At 44.2% G+C, this 15,000-nt stretch overlaps 1 protein-coding gene across 1 annotated transcript in view; it reads left to right on the forward strand.

Annotated features, from left to right (window-relative positions):
- LOC145398616 (uncharacterized) overlaps positions 1-15,000 on the forward strand; it is a 41,448-nt gene that overhangs the window by 9,504 nt on the left and 16,944 nt on the right. The window contains exons 2-3 of the mRNA XM_080271428.1: positions 6,402-6,626; positions 7,786-8,004. Coding sequence (XP_080127554.1) covers positions 6,402-6,626; positions 7,786-8,004 — 444 coding nt within the window. The remainder of the gene's footprint in view (positions 1-6,401; positions 6,627-7,785; positions 8,005-15,000) is intronic.

Below are 15,000 nucleotides of genomic sequence, written 5' to 3' on the forward strand. Positions count from 1 at the left end.
GGGAGTAGGGGAGAGGGGAGGGGTATAAATGAGTGAGGTGGAGAGGTGGGGGAAAGTGGAGGGAGGTTAGGTAAGGGTATGGTGGAGATATGGGGTTGAAGGAAGGGGTAGGGGAGAGGGTAATGGGTTTATTGAGGGTGAGGCGGAGAGGTGGGGGTTGAAGGAAGAGGTGGATGAGAGGTTAGGTGGGTATGAAGTGGAGAGGTGAGGGAGAGGTTAGGTGGGTATGAGGTGGAGAGGTGAGGGTTGAGGGAAAGAGTAGGGAAGTTGGGGTTAGATGAGAATAAGGTGGAAATTGAAGAAAGAAATAGGAGAGGGGGGTTAGATGAGGTTGGGGGAAGAGGGTTATATGAGAATTAGGAGGGGGGACAGCCAGGGGTGGGGGGAAGGGGGGTTGATGTGGGCCGAGAAAGCGTGAAATATTGCTTCCCGAGTCTTTGATGGCCGCTGTGCAAAGGCAGACGAGGGTTTTAAAAGTTACTTACACCTGAGATTTTTCCTTTCGTTACCCCTTGAAGTAGTAGTAGTAGTAGTAATAGTAGTAGTAGTAGTAGCAGCAGTAATACAATAACTAATAATAATAATAATAATAATAATAATAATAATAATAATAATAATAACAACAATAATAATAGTAGTAGTAGCAGCAGTAATACAAAGATAATAATAATAATTGGAGGTGATCCTGTAAATATATTAAAAACTGTAAAATCACTAATGTAATGTTCCTTTTGGAGCGTAGGGTTCCGAGGCAAGGCTAGTGCAGAATACTTAACACCTTCAATATAGCGACTTATTTTACGTTGCTTTACTCGTACTACCTCCAGACGAATGCACAGTTTATCTGTCTATCTGTATTGGTATGTATGTGTATAGATAGAAGTAGATACACATAGATAAATGGATAGATAGATAGATAGATAAACACCCAGCCTTTCACCTCAACACCGTCACTTCCTCCCCCATCTCCTTGACACCAAAGCAGGAAGTGACCCTTACTGTACACTTCCTCTTGTACTTCCTTTTGTACTTTTCATTACCTCCATTCCTCCCCCTCACCCTGCAGATCCAGTCCCTCATTTCCTCATCCTCCCTGACACCCCATCCTTCATCCTTACACCCTCAGTCCTACATACCCATTATCTTCATCTTACTCTCACCTTCACTCCCCATTCTCCCACCCTTTCACACTCCCTTAAATCCACCACACACTCTTCCTCAGCTCTCTTATCTTCCTTCACCCTTCCAACACCCTGTCCATCACCTCCCCCACACACACACTCTGCCCTCCATCATCCTTTCGCTCTCCCCCATTGACATATTCTTCTTCACCCTTTATCATTCTTCAGTCCCACGTCACCCTAATCCACTCCAACTCCCTCCTTCCTTGTAGCACCTTATCCCTCACCCTCACTCCCCCACATCAGTCACTGCCTTCCCTTCTACGCTGTTCCGAATGCCACTAACCCAATATAACCTAAACCCTTGACCTAAACGATCTTACACTATATATATCTTACCCTACCTTACCCTCACACACCCTCTACCCTACTTTGCCCTGCCCTGCCCTGCCCTGCCCTGCCTTGCCCTACCAAATCCATCCCAACCCAGCCCAGGGCAGCCCAGCCTAACCCCCTAACCCAACCCAGCCCTTCTCATCCCATCCCATCCCACCCAAGCTAACCTAACCTAACTTAACCTAATCCAACCCAACCCAGTCAAATCACTCTACCCCTCACCCCCACACCCAGCCGTACAAACTACCCAACCCCCCATCTACGCTCTTCCGGAAGCCCTCCCCTCCCCTCCCCTCCACCGCTCCCAACCGTCAAAGACAAGGTTAGGCAACTGGTGTGCACCGGAACTCACGATCACCTTAATGACGACACGAAACCTCCAGGCAATTACCCCTTAATGACCGACTGTGTGGGTGGTAATTAGGGACCTGAGTAGTTAATAGGGGTGTTTGGATGACGAGGGGGAGGGGAAGGGGTGGGGGATAGTGGGAGGAGGGGTGGAGGGAGGTGGGAGAAATGAAGGGTAGGGTGAGAGAGACTGGAGAGGAAGGGTAGGGAGGGAGGGGTAGGGGAAGGGGTGGGGAAGTGGGAAACGAGGGGTGGAGAAGGGGAGGGTGAAGAATGGAGAGGAAAGGGAGGGAGTGAGAAGTCGGGAACGGGGCATGGGGAGGTAGGGAAAGGGGGGGCGGAGAGGGGTAGAAAGTTAGGGGAAGGTGATGGGAGGTTGAAGAATGGGAGATAGGTGCGATGAGAGGAGGATTGGATGAGGGAACGTAGGGGAGGGGAAAGAAAAATTAGGGAGTAGGAGGGGGGTTATGGAAGAAGGAGGGGGGAGCGGTAGGGAGAAACAGAGTGGAGGTGAGGGAGGTAGGGAAGGGGAAAGGAGGGGAGGTAGGGAGGGAAGGGAGTGAAGCAAGGAGGGTGAAGGGGTTGCTATATTGGTGTGTGTTGGAGCGTGAATACCTCCATGGTGAATAGTTCTGCTGATGGCATTTCCTCTTCGCTGCCCCTTACCTTAGTTTCCCATTCAATCATACCTCGTTTTCTTTAGCTTCGTTCACATTTCGTCAAAGTTCGTATCTTCGGGTTTAGTAATAATAATAATAATGATAATAATAATAATAATAATAGTGAAAATGATAATAATTAAAATAATACAGTAATCATCATCATCATCATCACCATCATCATCATTACCATCATCATCATCCATACCTCTTTCAAGCTCTGAGATGGAGTGAGGTAGGATCCGGAGAGCCTGGGAAAAAACTAACGCAGTAATAATAATAATAATAATAGCAGCCAGTCTCATACCCTCTGCGCTGTGTACTTCCCTACGTCTGGTACTTTCCTCCCTTACTTCCCCTCCCCATCCACCACGTCATTTCCGTCTCCCCACATCCTCCCTTCACCCTCCTTCAGGCGTGGCAAATCTTTCTCTAATTCCTGTATTTAATTTTCAACTTCCTTGTTTTTTCTACGTCCTCCTCCATTTCACTCTTTTCTTATATTTCGCTTCTCTCCGTTTTTCTCTCCTTTTGCTTCTCTCTTTTTTCCTTTACTTCTTTTACTTTCTCTCTCTCTCTCTCTCTCTCTCTCTCACAACCCCCTCTTAGTACATTATTAACCCCAAATTATCGACATATAAGTAGATGTAAATAGACGTCGCCTGGTGGTCTAGTGGTCAGGACGCCCCGGTCGGAGTGTCGGTCATGTGTAGGTTCGATCCCCAAGTGACTGGAGGTGTTTCGATCCTGTAATGCCACCAGCGGGAGTAGCATGGTCACCTACCCTTAAATGTGCTGGACTGCGGTTGCCTGGTCTTGTAGTGTATGTGTGTGTGTGTGTGTGTGTGTGTGTGTGTGTGTGTGTGTGTGTGAGAGAGTGTGTGTGTGTGTGTGTGTCTATGTCTGTGTGCGTGTGCGTGTGCTTGCATGCGGCCACATTTGCCCAAAACATGTGATCGACAAGATGAAACGAGGCACCGGATTAAAGCCACTGCAATATCCGAGCCTGAGCGCTGGAGGGCCCCCTGAGCCTCGTTTCCTCCCGGCGGTCACATGTTTTGAGCAAGAGTGGCTGCATCCTTATGGTCTTGCAACACGGAAGTCGGCGAAGGCTGCAACAAGGTAGTAAATTTCCGCTTCGGTCCACATGCAGGTATCCGTTTTGGGAAGGCTGCTTCTGTACGTGTTTTCTTTTATTTTTTTTATTATTTTTTTTTTGATGGTGTTGCTGGCTAATACTTGTAAAAATTCTGTCTGTCTGTCTATCTATCTGTCGCCATACCTCCCTAATCCCATAAGGAGTAGCAACAGACAAATCGCCCCCGTGCCTCCCTGTCTCTTGCCATTTCGCTGCTCTTCCCCTAACATCCCCCTCTCTACTCCATCGCATCTTCTCATCCTCGGTCTTCCCCCTCCTCCTCGCTCATACGCACTCCTAGTTAGTCTCTTATTCTTCCTGTAAAGTTCGTTCGGGTAATCTGACATGGTAAATTAATATCAGCGAGGTTGGGTCGTGTTCCTGAATTGAAAAGGGGAAGGAGAGGAGATAAATGAAAATATTGACGTCAGAAAAAAGAATCCGGTAATAGCCTTCCGTTTTGCTTCGGGTTCGGTTCGCTATTTATTTTCTTTTTAATGCAAAGAAGAAGGAACCAAAGGCCAGAATTGCATCGGATTGCATTCTAGTAGTCGCTTGTTTCGATCCGGGTTTATTTTATCTTTTATCATTGGTAGGAACAAACTGGGTGCGAACATTTGCAAGCACATCATCATTTAGCTCTCTCTTTTGTTTAGATTTTTTCTTGGAGGGAACAATTTGTGGGCTTCTATTCTTTGGTTCCTTCTTCCTTGCATAAAAAGAAATAAAATGGCCAGCACCCAATTTTAATATACAGAATCGTCTCAAGATGTTCGCAGATCATGAGACAAACTCGCCACGACTGAGCCACCACGAATGTAGAGAACAATTTAAAGGAGTAACTGGCCTATTCAAAATAAATCACTAAGGAAGACGTGCTAGGGAGCCTCTTCACCTTGTGTAGGGGAAGGGGGCTTTAGGTATTTTAGTTTATTCTTGCATTCACCAAATAAATAAACCCTTGGACTCTGAAGTTGTATGTCCACTATAATTTGAATCCATATTGTTCAAGTGAGATATATTTGTGAATAAAAATTGCCGAGTCAAGATACAATGTCGACTAATAATATTTCACCTCTCCTGTTTCTCACTTTCCTCTGATGGCTAATATTTCTGAGATGGGAGAGGCTTGTTTTATTTCTCTGTCCAGATTCGCCTGATATTTCACCTCTCCTGCTTCTCACTTTCCCCTGCTGGCTAATATCGCTAAGCAGAGTGAGGTTTATTATGTCTTTGTCCATTTGCCTAATATTTCACCCTCCCTGATTCTAACTTGACTCCGCTGGTTAATATAATCTTAACCTGAGAGAGTTTTGCGTTGTCCAGATTCACCTGATATTTCTCCTCTCCTGCTTTGCTCTTTCCTCTACTGGCTAATATCCCAATGCAGAGAGAGTTTTGTTTTGTTTCTCTGTCCATTCGCTTAATATTTCACCTCTGCTACTTCTCACTTTCCTATACTAGCTAATATTGTTGAGGTGAGAGAGGCTTGGTATGTTTCCCTATCCATAGATTATTTTTTCTTGTGTGATGCACCAGAAGGGAAAGTGACAGACAGGCCATAAATGTGAAATAGACGCAGTGTAATAGTAGGCGAACTTTTGTCCCACCCTTTACCCCTTCACTCCAATAACGTCTGTATTTTTGTTCCAACCAGTAGACGGTATTTTGTTCAGCTTGGGGGGGAAACGACCGCAAATTAGGGTTTTAATGAAGGCTCTGTCTAACCATTCCAGTTCCAAAAGCAATCCTTAGGTGAAGGAAAATAATCTGGGATAACAGGAAGAAAATGGAAAGTAGGGCATTGGTGTGAAGGGGTTTATACGGGTTTACAGTCACCCTCCAACCCCCTCCTTCCCCCCTCTTTCCCCCCACTCCCTCCCCACCAAATGACCCCTACCCCTCGTGTTGTGCTCTCAGGCTAATGCAGTGTAGCCTTACTGAGGAATTAAGCCTCTTTTATGGCCGGCTTATGTACGGGCTTAACCCCAGTGCCACAATTTCACGCCAGTGTGTGTGTGGGGGTGGAGGGGGTGGGGGTCTTGGTGTGGGGTGGTGGAGGGGGTGGGGGTCTGGGTGTGTGTGTGTGGGGGTCCTGCTTTCGAGATCTATATTCGTATTTAACCAGTAATAAAGCCTTTCACTCTGATGACGTGTTTTTCATTTCAGTCAAGAAAGATACAGACAGATAGATAGACAGATAGATAGATAGATAGATACTCAAAATTATCCCCAAAATCACCTCATGAAGTTTGTACATCAGGTTAAGTAAATAAATGTGTAAGTATGTGGGATGTAAGGTGTGAACATATTTATTGACGTCTGTATATCAATGCTAGGGTGATAATTGGAGTGTTTCATTTACCACAGCACACCAAATAATGAAATTAAGCACACACACACACACAGACACACAGACACACACACACAGACACACAGACACACACACACACACACACACACACACACACACACACACACACACACAGACCCTCTCGTCACGTCGTCGGATCCGCACAACTTTGAGCATAAATTCGTGTCGGTGAGATTATTGGGTGGCGGCTTGACGGGATGCTGTTTGTGTGTGTGTGTGTGTGTGTGTGTGTGTGAGTGAGAGAGAGAGAGAGAGCGTTGGAGACCTGTAACCACTCATCTTCTTTCCCATCTACCTGTCAGTAAGATAGAAAGAAAGATAATGTGAGAAATTAAAACTATCTCACCACTATCTCCCTTCCCCAGGTGCCGTCTACAGGGGGCGGTGGGGCGGGTGGGGGCTGTGGGGGTAGCTCAGCAGGGGATGGTGGGGGGGCGGCCAACCTGTGGGGGGAGGAGGAGAGTGAGCTGATCCGGTCCTGCGCGGCTCTGAGCTCAGCACTGGGCGTCCACAAGAGCTTCAGCACCTCAGACATCAGCGGTATTGGAGCGTCCAGCGAAGGCGAGCTGAATCGAACCTGGGTCAGCGAGGTAAATATTTAATGCTGAGTTATTTATTGGGTTATTTATGTAGTTATTTTGTTATTTTTGTATGTTTATTTCTCAGTTTTGGGGTGATTTGCGTAGTTGTTTGTTTTGTTTATCTCCCTGTTTTTGGGTGAATTGTTTCGTTTTTTTTTCTATGTGTTTATTTCTCTGTTTTTGGATGTAATAAACCGTATAATCATCATCATCATCATCATCATCATCTACTTAACCAGAATTAGCATATAAAAGTAGTACGGTAGTAGCAGCATTAGTAGTAGTAGTAGTAATAGTAGTAGTAGTTGTGGTAGGTGTTGTTGTAGCAGAAGTATAATAGTAGTAGTAGTGGTAGTAGTAGTATAGTTGTAGTAGTAGTAGTAATAGCAGTAGGCGAAGAAGAAGTATAGTAGAAACAGTAGCAGTAATAACCCTAGGCTCATTTAGATGTGAACTCGGTGGACTACTGACTGAAGCTGTCTTTATGCAGCTCACCCTCCTCCTTTTGCGGGTTAGGCAGGAACTTGGGAGACGTTTGTAGAACCGGGTAGAGGAGCAGCTCATTTATATCAGCGCCACCACATGAAGGCGTCCCTCTCCACCACAGGAAATTAGATGTAGCATACTCAGCGCCAGGAGGAAATAGCTGGTCTTAGCAGCAAAGGGAACTAACCTGTCCTCAGCCTCACGGGGAAATTAGTTGTCCTCAGTGGCGGCGGGAAATTATTTGTTTGTCCTCTGCCGTATGGGGAAATTACTGGCCTTTGCGTCGCGGGGAAGTAGTGTTATGGAGGAGGGCAGGAAATCATAGGCAAGAACCTGTTTCATCATCATCACCAATATCTTCCTCCTCTTCCTTTTAATTTTCCTCTTATTTCTGCACCTGCTCCTCCACCTCCACCTCCTCCTCCACCTCCTCCTCCGTATCATCATCATCATAATCATCATCATCATCATCATCATCATCCAGCATTATAGGCAAGAACCTGTTTTATCATCATTATTATCTTTCTTCCTCCTTTTTCTTTCCCTCTTATTTCTGCACCTGCTCCTCCACCTGCTCCTCCTCCTCCTCCTCCTCATCATCATCATCATCATCATCATCATCATCATCATTATCATCATCATCATCATCCAGCACGAGGACAGACTCTAACACTAATGGCAGGGCAACTTCCTCCTGCAGATCAACGTGTGTGGGGGAGGGGGTCGGCTGGAGGGGGTGTTGCTGCCCCGCCTTGACCCCACCTCCCGCTCGTGCTCCACCTGGGTCGCGGTGGGTGACGTCGCCTCCACCTCACAGCTGCCCTCGCCACAAGCCAGGCCGGGGTCCATTGAGAGTCCCGCTATCACCGCTGCGGACTTCATTAGGTCCGTCAACAAAAAGGTAAGCAGAGTCCGCTGTAATGTATAAAATAAGTCGCTAACGAGGAGGTGCAACGTCGGGATCCACTGAAAATCCTGCCATTACTGCTGCAGACTAATAGAGCCGTCAAAATCAGTCCGGATATAGATAGATAGATAGGTGGATAGATAGATAGATTGATAGTTAGATAGGTAGATGGATAGATTGATAGATAGAATATTGATGGATAGTTAGATAGGTAGATGGATAGATTGATAGATAGAAGATTGATGCATAGATAGATTGATGGATAGGTACTGTTGATAGATTGATAGGTGCATAGATAGATAGATAAGGAGATAGATAAATAGACAGGTAGATTTTCCAGCACACCGAATGATTAAAACTCAGAAATATTCCTTAACCAACAGAAGCTCCTCCTCCCCAAACTTCCTTAACAAGATGAGTGGATTTCCCCTTGGCTACTGGACACACTTTCATTTTCCTCGCAACTCGTATTTCCTTCCTGGTCTGGGGAAGTTTGTAGTGTATTTTATTATCGCCGTAGTCGTCGTCGTTATTATTATCTTTATTATTATCATCATCATCGTCATCACTGTTATCATCATAGTTATCATCATCTTCACCTCCACCACCGTTATCACCATACTAACAGCATCCTTATCACCATCCTCTCCTCCTCCTCCTTCTCCTCTTCATCACCGTCATCATCATCATCTTCATCATCAACAACAATCCTAAGCTGAATAAAGTCGTCTGTAGAGAGCAAGAATAAAATAATAAAGACGTCATCGTGCTGAAAGGGTAAAAACAAATGCCGATAACAGTTCGATACAGAGAAATTACGAAACCCATCTCTCTCTCTCTCTCTCTCTCTCTCTCTCTCTCTCTCTCGCTAAGTGGTTCAGTACAAGGAGCACCTAAGATGTTTAGCTCCTAATTGCATTTAAATGAACAAGAGAGACGGGGAGTAATGCAATTAGAGAGAGAGAGAGAGAGAGAAAAAAAAAAGGGGGGATGATAAAGAAAGGAAGGGAGGAGAGGAGAGAAGAAGGAAGAAGAGCAAATAAAAGGAAAGCTAAGGGAGAGAAGGAAGGAAGGAAAGTGTGAGGGAGGAGTCGGAGGGGAAAGAAGTTGGGAAAAGAAGGAAGAGGATAAGAAACTGAAGGAGGGGGAAGGAAGGGTAGGGGATTTCCTTTGCCTTCCCTCTCATCCCGTTTCCTTCTTTTCCTTCCCTCCTTTCCACCCCAGCCTCGCCTTGTCACATTTTCCCATTCCTCTTTTTTGTCTTTCTCATCACCTGTAGTCCCTCCCCCTCCCCATCGTCTCCCCTTTTCATTATTTTCTTCCCATCCCTTCCCTCCCCTTTTATTTCTCCCCCATCCTTTCTCCTCTCCCCTCCCTTCCTCCTCTATCCTCTTCTTGACATTACTTTCCTTCCCTTCTCCTTCCCTTCCCTTCCATTCCCCTCTTCTGCCTTCCCCTCCGTTCCCTTGCTCTCATTTTCACATCATCTTTCCTTTTCTCTCTCTCTTCCCCTAATTTCATTTCCCCCCCCTTCCCTCCTTTCCTTCCCATCCCCTCCTGTCCTTGCTCAACCTCTCTCCTTCCTTCCCCTGTCCTTCTCTCCCCCCTCCTCCCTCCCCTCCCCTCCCCCACTTTCCTCTCCCCCTTCCTCCCTTCCCTCCCCTGCCCGTGTCTCCCTCCTCCTTCCTCCCCTCCCCTACTTTCCTCTCCCCCTTCCTCCCTTCCCTCCCCACCTTTCCTCCCCACCTTTCCTCTCCCCCTCCTCCCTCTCCCACCTTTCTCCCCTCTCCCTCCCCTCCCGTAATCACGTTTCTCCCCTGATTGCCCATTAAATTAGTCAGGGAGTGGAGTTATTGTTCGTTAAAGTCACCCCTTCAATGGCCATCTCCCTTCTCTCCTCTCCCCATTGTCTCATCCCTCCCCCTCCCCATTCCCCCTTCTCTACAATGGAGGGAGGGGAGGGGTACAAGAATCACATGTATATGATGATGGTGAAGAGAGTTGGGGAGGGGAGGGGAGAGGGTGGGGAGGAGTAGAAGACGGGGAGGGAAGGGGTCAAAGAGTGGGAATGGATGGGTAAGGGGGGAGAGAGGCAGGGGAGAGAAGTGGAAATGGGTGGGGAAGGGGCAAGAATAGCTAGGATGGGTAATAATGTGGGGAGTAGAGTAGGAAAGGAGGGAAGGGGTGGAAAAGTGGGAGGGAGTGAAAGAATGGGGAGGGAGTGAAGTGAGTATGGTGATGAGGGAGAGGTATGGGGAAAGGAGGGAAGAGCCTGGGAAATGAAATGGGAAGTTACTGTTTGGGAAATGAAGTTATTTGGGAGGTGACGTGTTGAGGCAGAGACGTAGGTGTTGGGAGGGAGACATGGTGCGGAAGTGAGGGGGGTGGGAAGTGGCGTGATGGTAAAGTGACGTGCTGGGGAGGGAAGGACAGGGAGGGTGAGATGTTGGGGGAGTGGGAGGTTCAGGAGTTGAGGAATGGTCTAGAAAGTTTGGGGATTGGGTTGGGGTGAAGGGGAAGGGAGAGGTGGGGGAGAGGGAGGGGAATGGTGGGAAAGTGGAGGGAGGTGGGGAAGTGAGGTGTTGGTGGGGAAGTGGAGCGTGAGTGTAGGAAGGCAAATAGCAGTGCCAGTAGAGCATGAAGGACGCTGGAGAGAGAGAGAGAGAAAGAGAGAATCACCAAACACCAACAGCCGTACCTAGACACCGTCACAGACACTACCACTATAAACACACCTTACCACCTTATCATCACTTCAACCCTTCACCACCCACATCACACCTCACCACAGTCATCACCACACGGTATCACCCTCATCATCACACGATCTTCTCTGCCACCCTACCATCACCAACACCTCGCCCAAGTCGGGATAAATACACCCTGCAAAGGCGTGTAATTTAACTAGATCTGTAGGTATTAGTGTAAAGAATAAAAACAACAAGTACTTAAGCACGCAACGCTCTCATACGTATCTGCGTCTTATACGATGAAAGTTAAAAATTCTAAGCTTATTTAATCCCTCCATGAAAAATCAGCTTATCCATCCACTGTCCCTTGCACATATATATATCAGGGGTTTAGTAACCTTTGAATATTCACAGCGAATATCGGTAGGATGCCGGGGAATATTCGAAGTCTTTACATATCTGTCAAAGAAATAATGGGCTTTGAATTACTTTATATTGCATCCAACGCCAGAATATTTGTACAGTCATCGGGTTAATACAGGCAGAATATTCCTGGTAAATATTGGCATCAGGCGGGTAATATTCATAGGCACATGGGGAATATTTGAAGTCCTGAATATTTCGTGATCGAGACAATAATTCTGGAGCCGTTGAAGAGGATATTGAAACACGAATATTTACAGCAATTATTGGTAGGAGGTGGGGTAATATTCAGAGACGCCGGGGGAATATTTGACGTCGCGAATATTCCCTGATCGACGCCACATGTTTGGAGCTGTTGAAGGTGATACTGAGACGCGAATATTCTCAGTAAATATTTGTAGGAGATGAGGGAATATTTAGAGGGACCTGAGGAATACCGTAGTCCCCAGATATTCCCTGATCGAGGCTGTATATATTGGAGGTATTGAAAGGAATATTGGACCACGAATATTCTCAGTAGATATTGGCAGGAGGCGGAGTAATAATAAAGCGACCTGGGGAATACTTTGGAATCTCTGACACACACACACACACACACACACACACACACACACACACACACACACACACACATTTTTTGCTCTTCCTTACCTGCTGAGACGCTGGACGAAGAGTTTTGAGACAGGATGAAGAGCTTATAAGAGTTTTTAAATACAGGATGAAGAGTTTTTGAGAGTTTATAGGTACAGGATTAAGAGTTTTTAGGAGTTTTCAAATACAGGATGAAGAGTTTTTGAGAGTTTATAGGTACAGGATTAAGAGTTTTTAGGAGTTTTTAAATACAGGATGAAGAGTTTTTAAGAGTTTTTAGATATGGGATGAAGAGTTTAAGAGTTTTTAGATATAGGATGAAGAGTTTAAGAGTTTTAAGATACAGGATGAAGAGTTTTTAGAGAGGATGAAGAATTTTTAAGAGTTTTAAGATACAGGATGAAGAATTTTTAAGATTTTTAAAATACAGAATGATGCGTTTTTAGGAGTTTTTGCATACAGGATGAAGAGTTTTTAAGAGTTTTTAGATACAGGATGAAGAGTTTTTAAGAGTTTTTAGATACAGGATGAAGAGTTTTTAAGAGTTTTTAGATACAGGATGAAGAGTTTTGAAGAGCTTTGAGTTAGAGGACGAACAGTTTTTAAGAGTTTTTAGACAGGACGAAGAGGTGTACAAAGTTTTGAGAAAGATTATGAAGAATTTTGAGAAAGGACGTAGTGTTACAGTAACAATTCCATTTGTTGTTTCTAAAATAACCAAGTATTATTTTTATTATTATTATTATTTTTTATCATCACCCAGAACCCCCTAGAGTGATATCATGTACGATTTCGGTCAGGAATGTGGCGCCACTTTCAAGACGAACAATTATGAAACTCTAACACAGTCCCCTGAAAAGTGTGTTGAGGTCCAAAGAAAGTATCACTAAGTCTCAAAAGTTAGTGTTCACTCTCCCTGTATTTATCGTAAGAATTGATGAGTCCGCAGTAGTTCCTTGTATATATTTTTTCTCTTGGGGAACAATCTTGCGGGAGTCTGGCCTTTGGTTCCTTCTTCCTTACAGAAAAACAAAACAAAAATAAACAAATGAAGGAAGCCGCATCGCCCTCAATTGTCAGATAAATATGCATGAACTTGATTTCCATTTTTCCATTTCTTTCTTCTCAAAATTGACCGCACGTAAAAAGATATATGGAAGTCCCCAGTCAAAGATATTAGATTTTTCGAGTTTTGATTTATTGACGCTGTGATTGGAGACCCGTAGCACACTATTAATTTCTCCCAGCCTTGTTTATTGCTACCGTCTACATCAAAGAAAGCTTGTATGTAATTCTGGCTTTAAATTGAGTCGGGGTATTGCTTTTTGCTCTCTCTCTCTCTCTCTCTCTCTCTCTCTCTCTCTCTCTCTCTCTTTGTCAGTTGCGTGTCAGAGTGCCATATATGAAGTTGATGAATTCACAAAGCATTTTTCTCTGTATATCATTTGTTTAAAGCATGCAGTTCTTTTTTCTTTTCCTTTTTTTAACATAATTCCTTTTCTTTTTCTTTCTTTTTTTTTCTTTCTTTTTTCTCTCCTCGCTCACAAAGTTTCAACAGACATGACTAATATTTTTTTTTTCCTCTGACATCTGTATAAATCTTAGCCAACTATTTTTACTACAGTATTTTATTCTTGCTGTTAGGAGGTAAGGAAGCTCCCTAACACCTTTCCGTAAGTGATTTATTTTGCTCTTTACACCTTACTGTCCTCTTATGTTACGTAAATCCTTCCAGTATAGCCAAAAAAGGTATTAACCAACCATATCCAAAAAATAAATCGCTAAGGAAGAGGTGCTAGGATTAAAGACGGTCTTTAATAACCCTTTTAATTAATTCCTTCCTGCTGCTTCGTAACGATTTTATGAGAGAGAGAGAGAGAGAGAGAGAGAGAGAGAGAGAGAGAGTTGTGGTATTGGCACAGTTCCTTCTGATGAAAATAAATCGTCCAGTTATGCCCATTATTACCAGACACCTTTTTATTTTTTTTACTTATCTATATATTTATTTATTTAATTTTATTTTTAAGGCGAACAGTTTCTTATTATCTATGGTGAACCTTCGTAATGTGTATTTTTAATTAATAACTAAACACTCCAGCCCTCAGCCAAGCCAACAGGGGTAAGATAAATATGTAGAGAGAGAGAGAGAGAGAGAGAGAGAGAGAGAGAGAGAGAAGGGGAGCAAAGTTAAATAGACACAATAGATACATATATACACAAGGTAAGAGCATATTTGTACAAGGGAAGTGCATATATAGAAGCTAAAACTACATACTCGTATGTATACAGTAGTTATAGAGCGCCGTGTGTAAAATTCTTGTCTGGTTCTCTCTTGACTGGTTATATATATATATATATCTATATATATATATATATATTTCTATATATATATCTCTATCTACATATCTATATATATATATATATATATATTAGAGAGAGAGAGAGAGAGAGAGAGAGAGAGAGAGAGAGAGAGAGACCTTTACCGAGGTCAGTGTGAACGATCATGACTGGAAAAGGTCATTGCGTTTCCCATCCACCACTTCATATTCTTGTCTATATTTATGTGTCTGTCTATCTGTCTATCTGTCTGTCGTTTACTTATCTATCTATCAGCCTGTCTATCTATCTATCTATCTGTCTTTATCCCATATTCTCTCATAATGGACCTAGGTGAAAACAAAGCAAGGCAGTCATATACCAAATAAATACTCCCACTTTCCCTATTCGCATTTTATGTAACAGAAAAACGCCCAGTCACCTCTTGTGGATTCGAATCATGGCGCGTGAGGCATTGTGTTTACCCCCACTATGACGCCTGTTCCACTAAACCACCAGGCGCCACTATCTGTCTATTCTGTGTTTATCTATCACTGTCTCTTTGTGTGTGTGTGTGTGTGTGTGTGTGTGTGTGTGTGTGTGTGTGTGTGTGTGTGTGTGTGTGTGTGGTGAGATTGAGTGTGGAGGTAAGAGTTAGGGATCTCTCTCTCTCTCTCTCTCTCTCTCTCTCTCTCTCTCTCTCTCTCTAGTGATTCCCTTCAATAATATTCCAACACAAGTATTCCCCAACGAGCGTATGCAATATTGGATGGGTTGAACTGTAATTTTTTTTTCTTATGCAGTTTTTTTTATAATTTAATTGCAAGGGCCATGGTTGTTGGAGAGAGAGAGAGAGAGAGAGAGAGAGAGAGAGAGAGAGAGAGAGATTTCAGTACCTTCTTCTCATGTTTCTGTCTCTCCATTTGTCATTTTGTTTACATCTGTCTAGCGGGATATCTGAATCTGTATC

Source organism: Coenobita brevimanus, chromosome 46 (assembly GCF_032717465.1).
Source record: "Coenobita brevimanus isolate Jiangsu-jjx chromosome 46, ASM3271746v2, whole genome shotgun sequence".
NCBI lineage: Eukaryota > Metazoa > Arthropoda > Malacostraca > Decapoda > Coenobitidae > Coenobita > Coenobita brevimanus.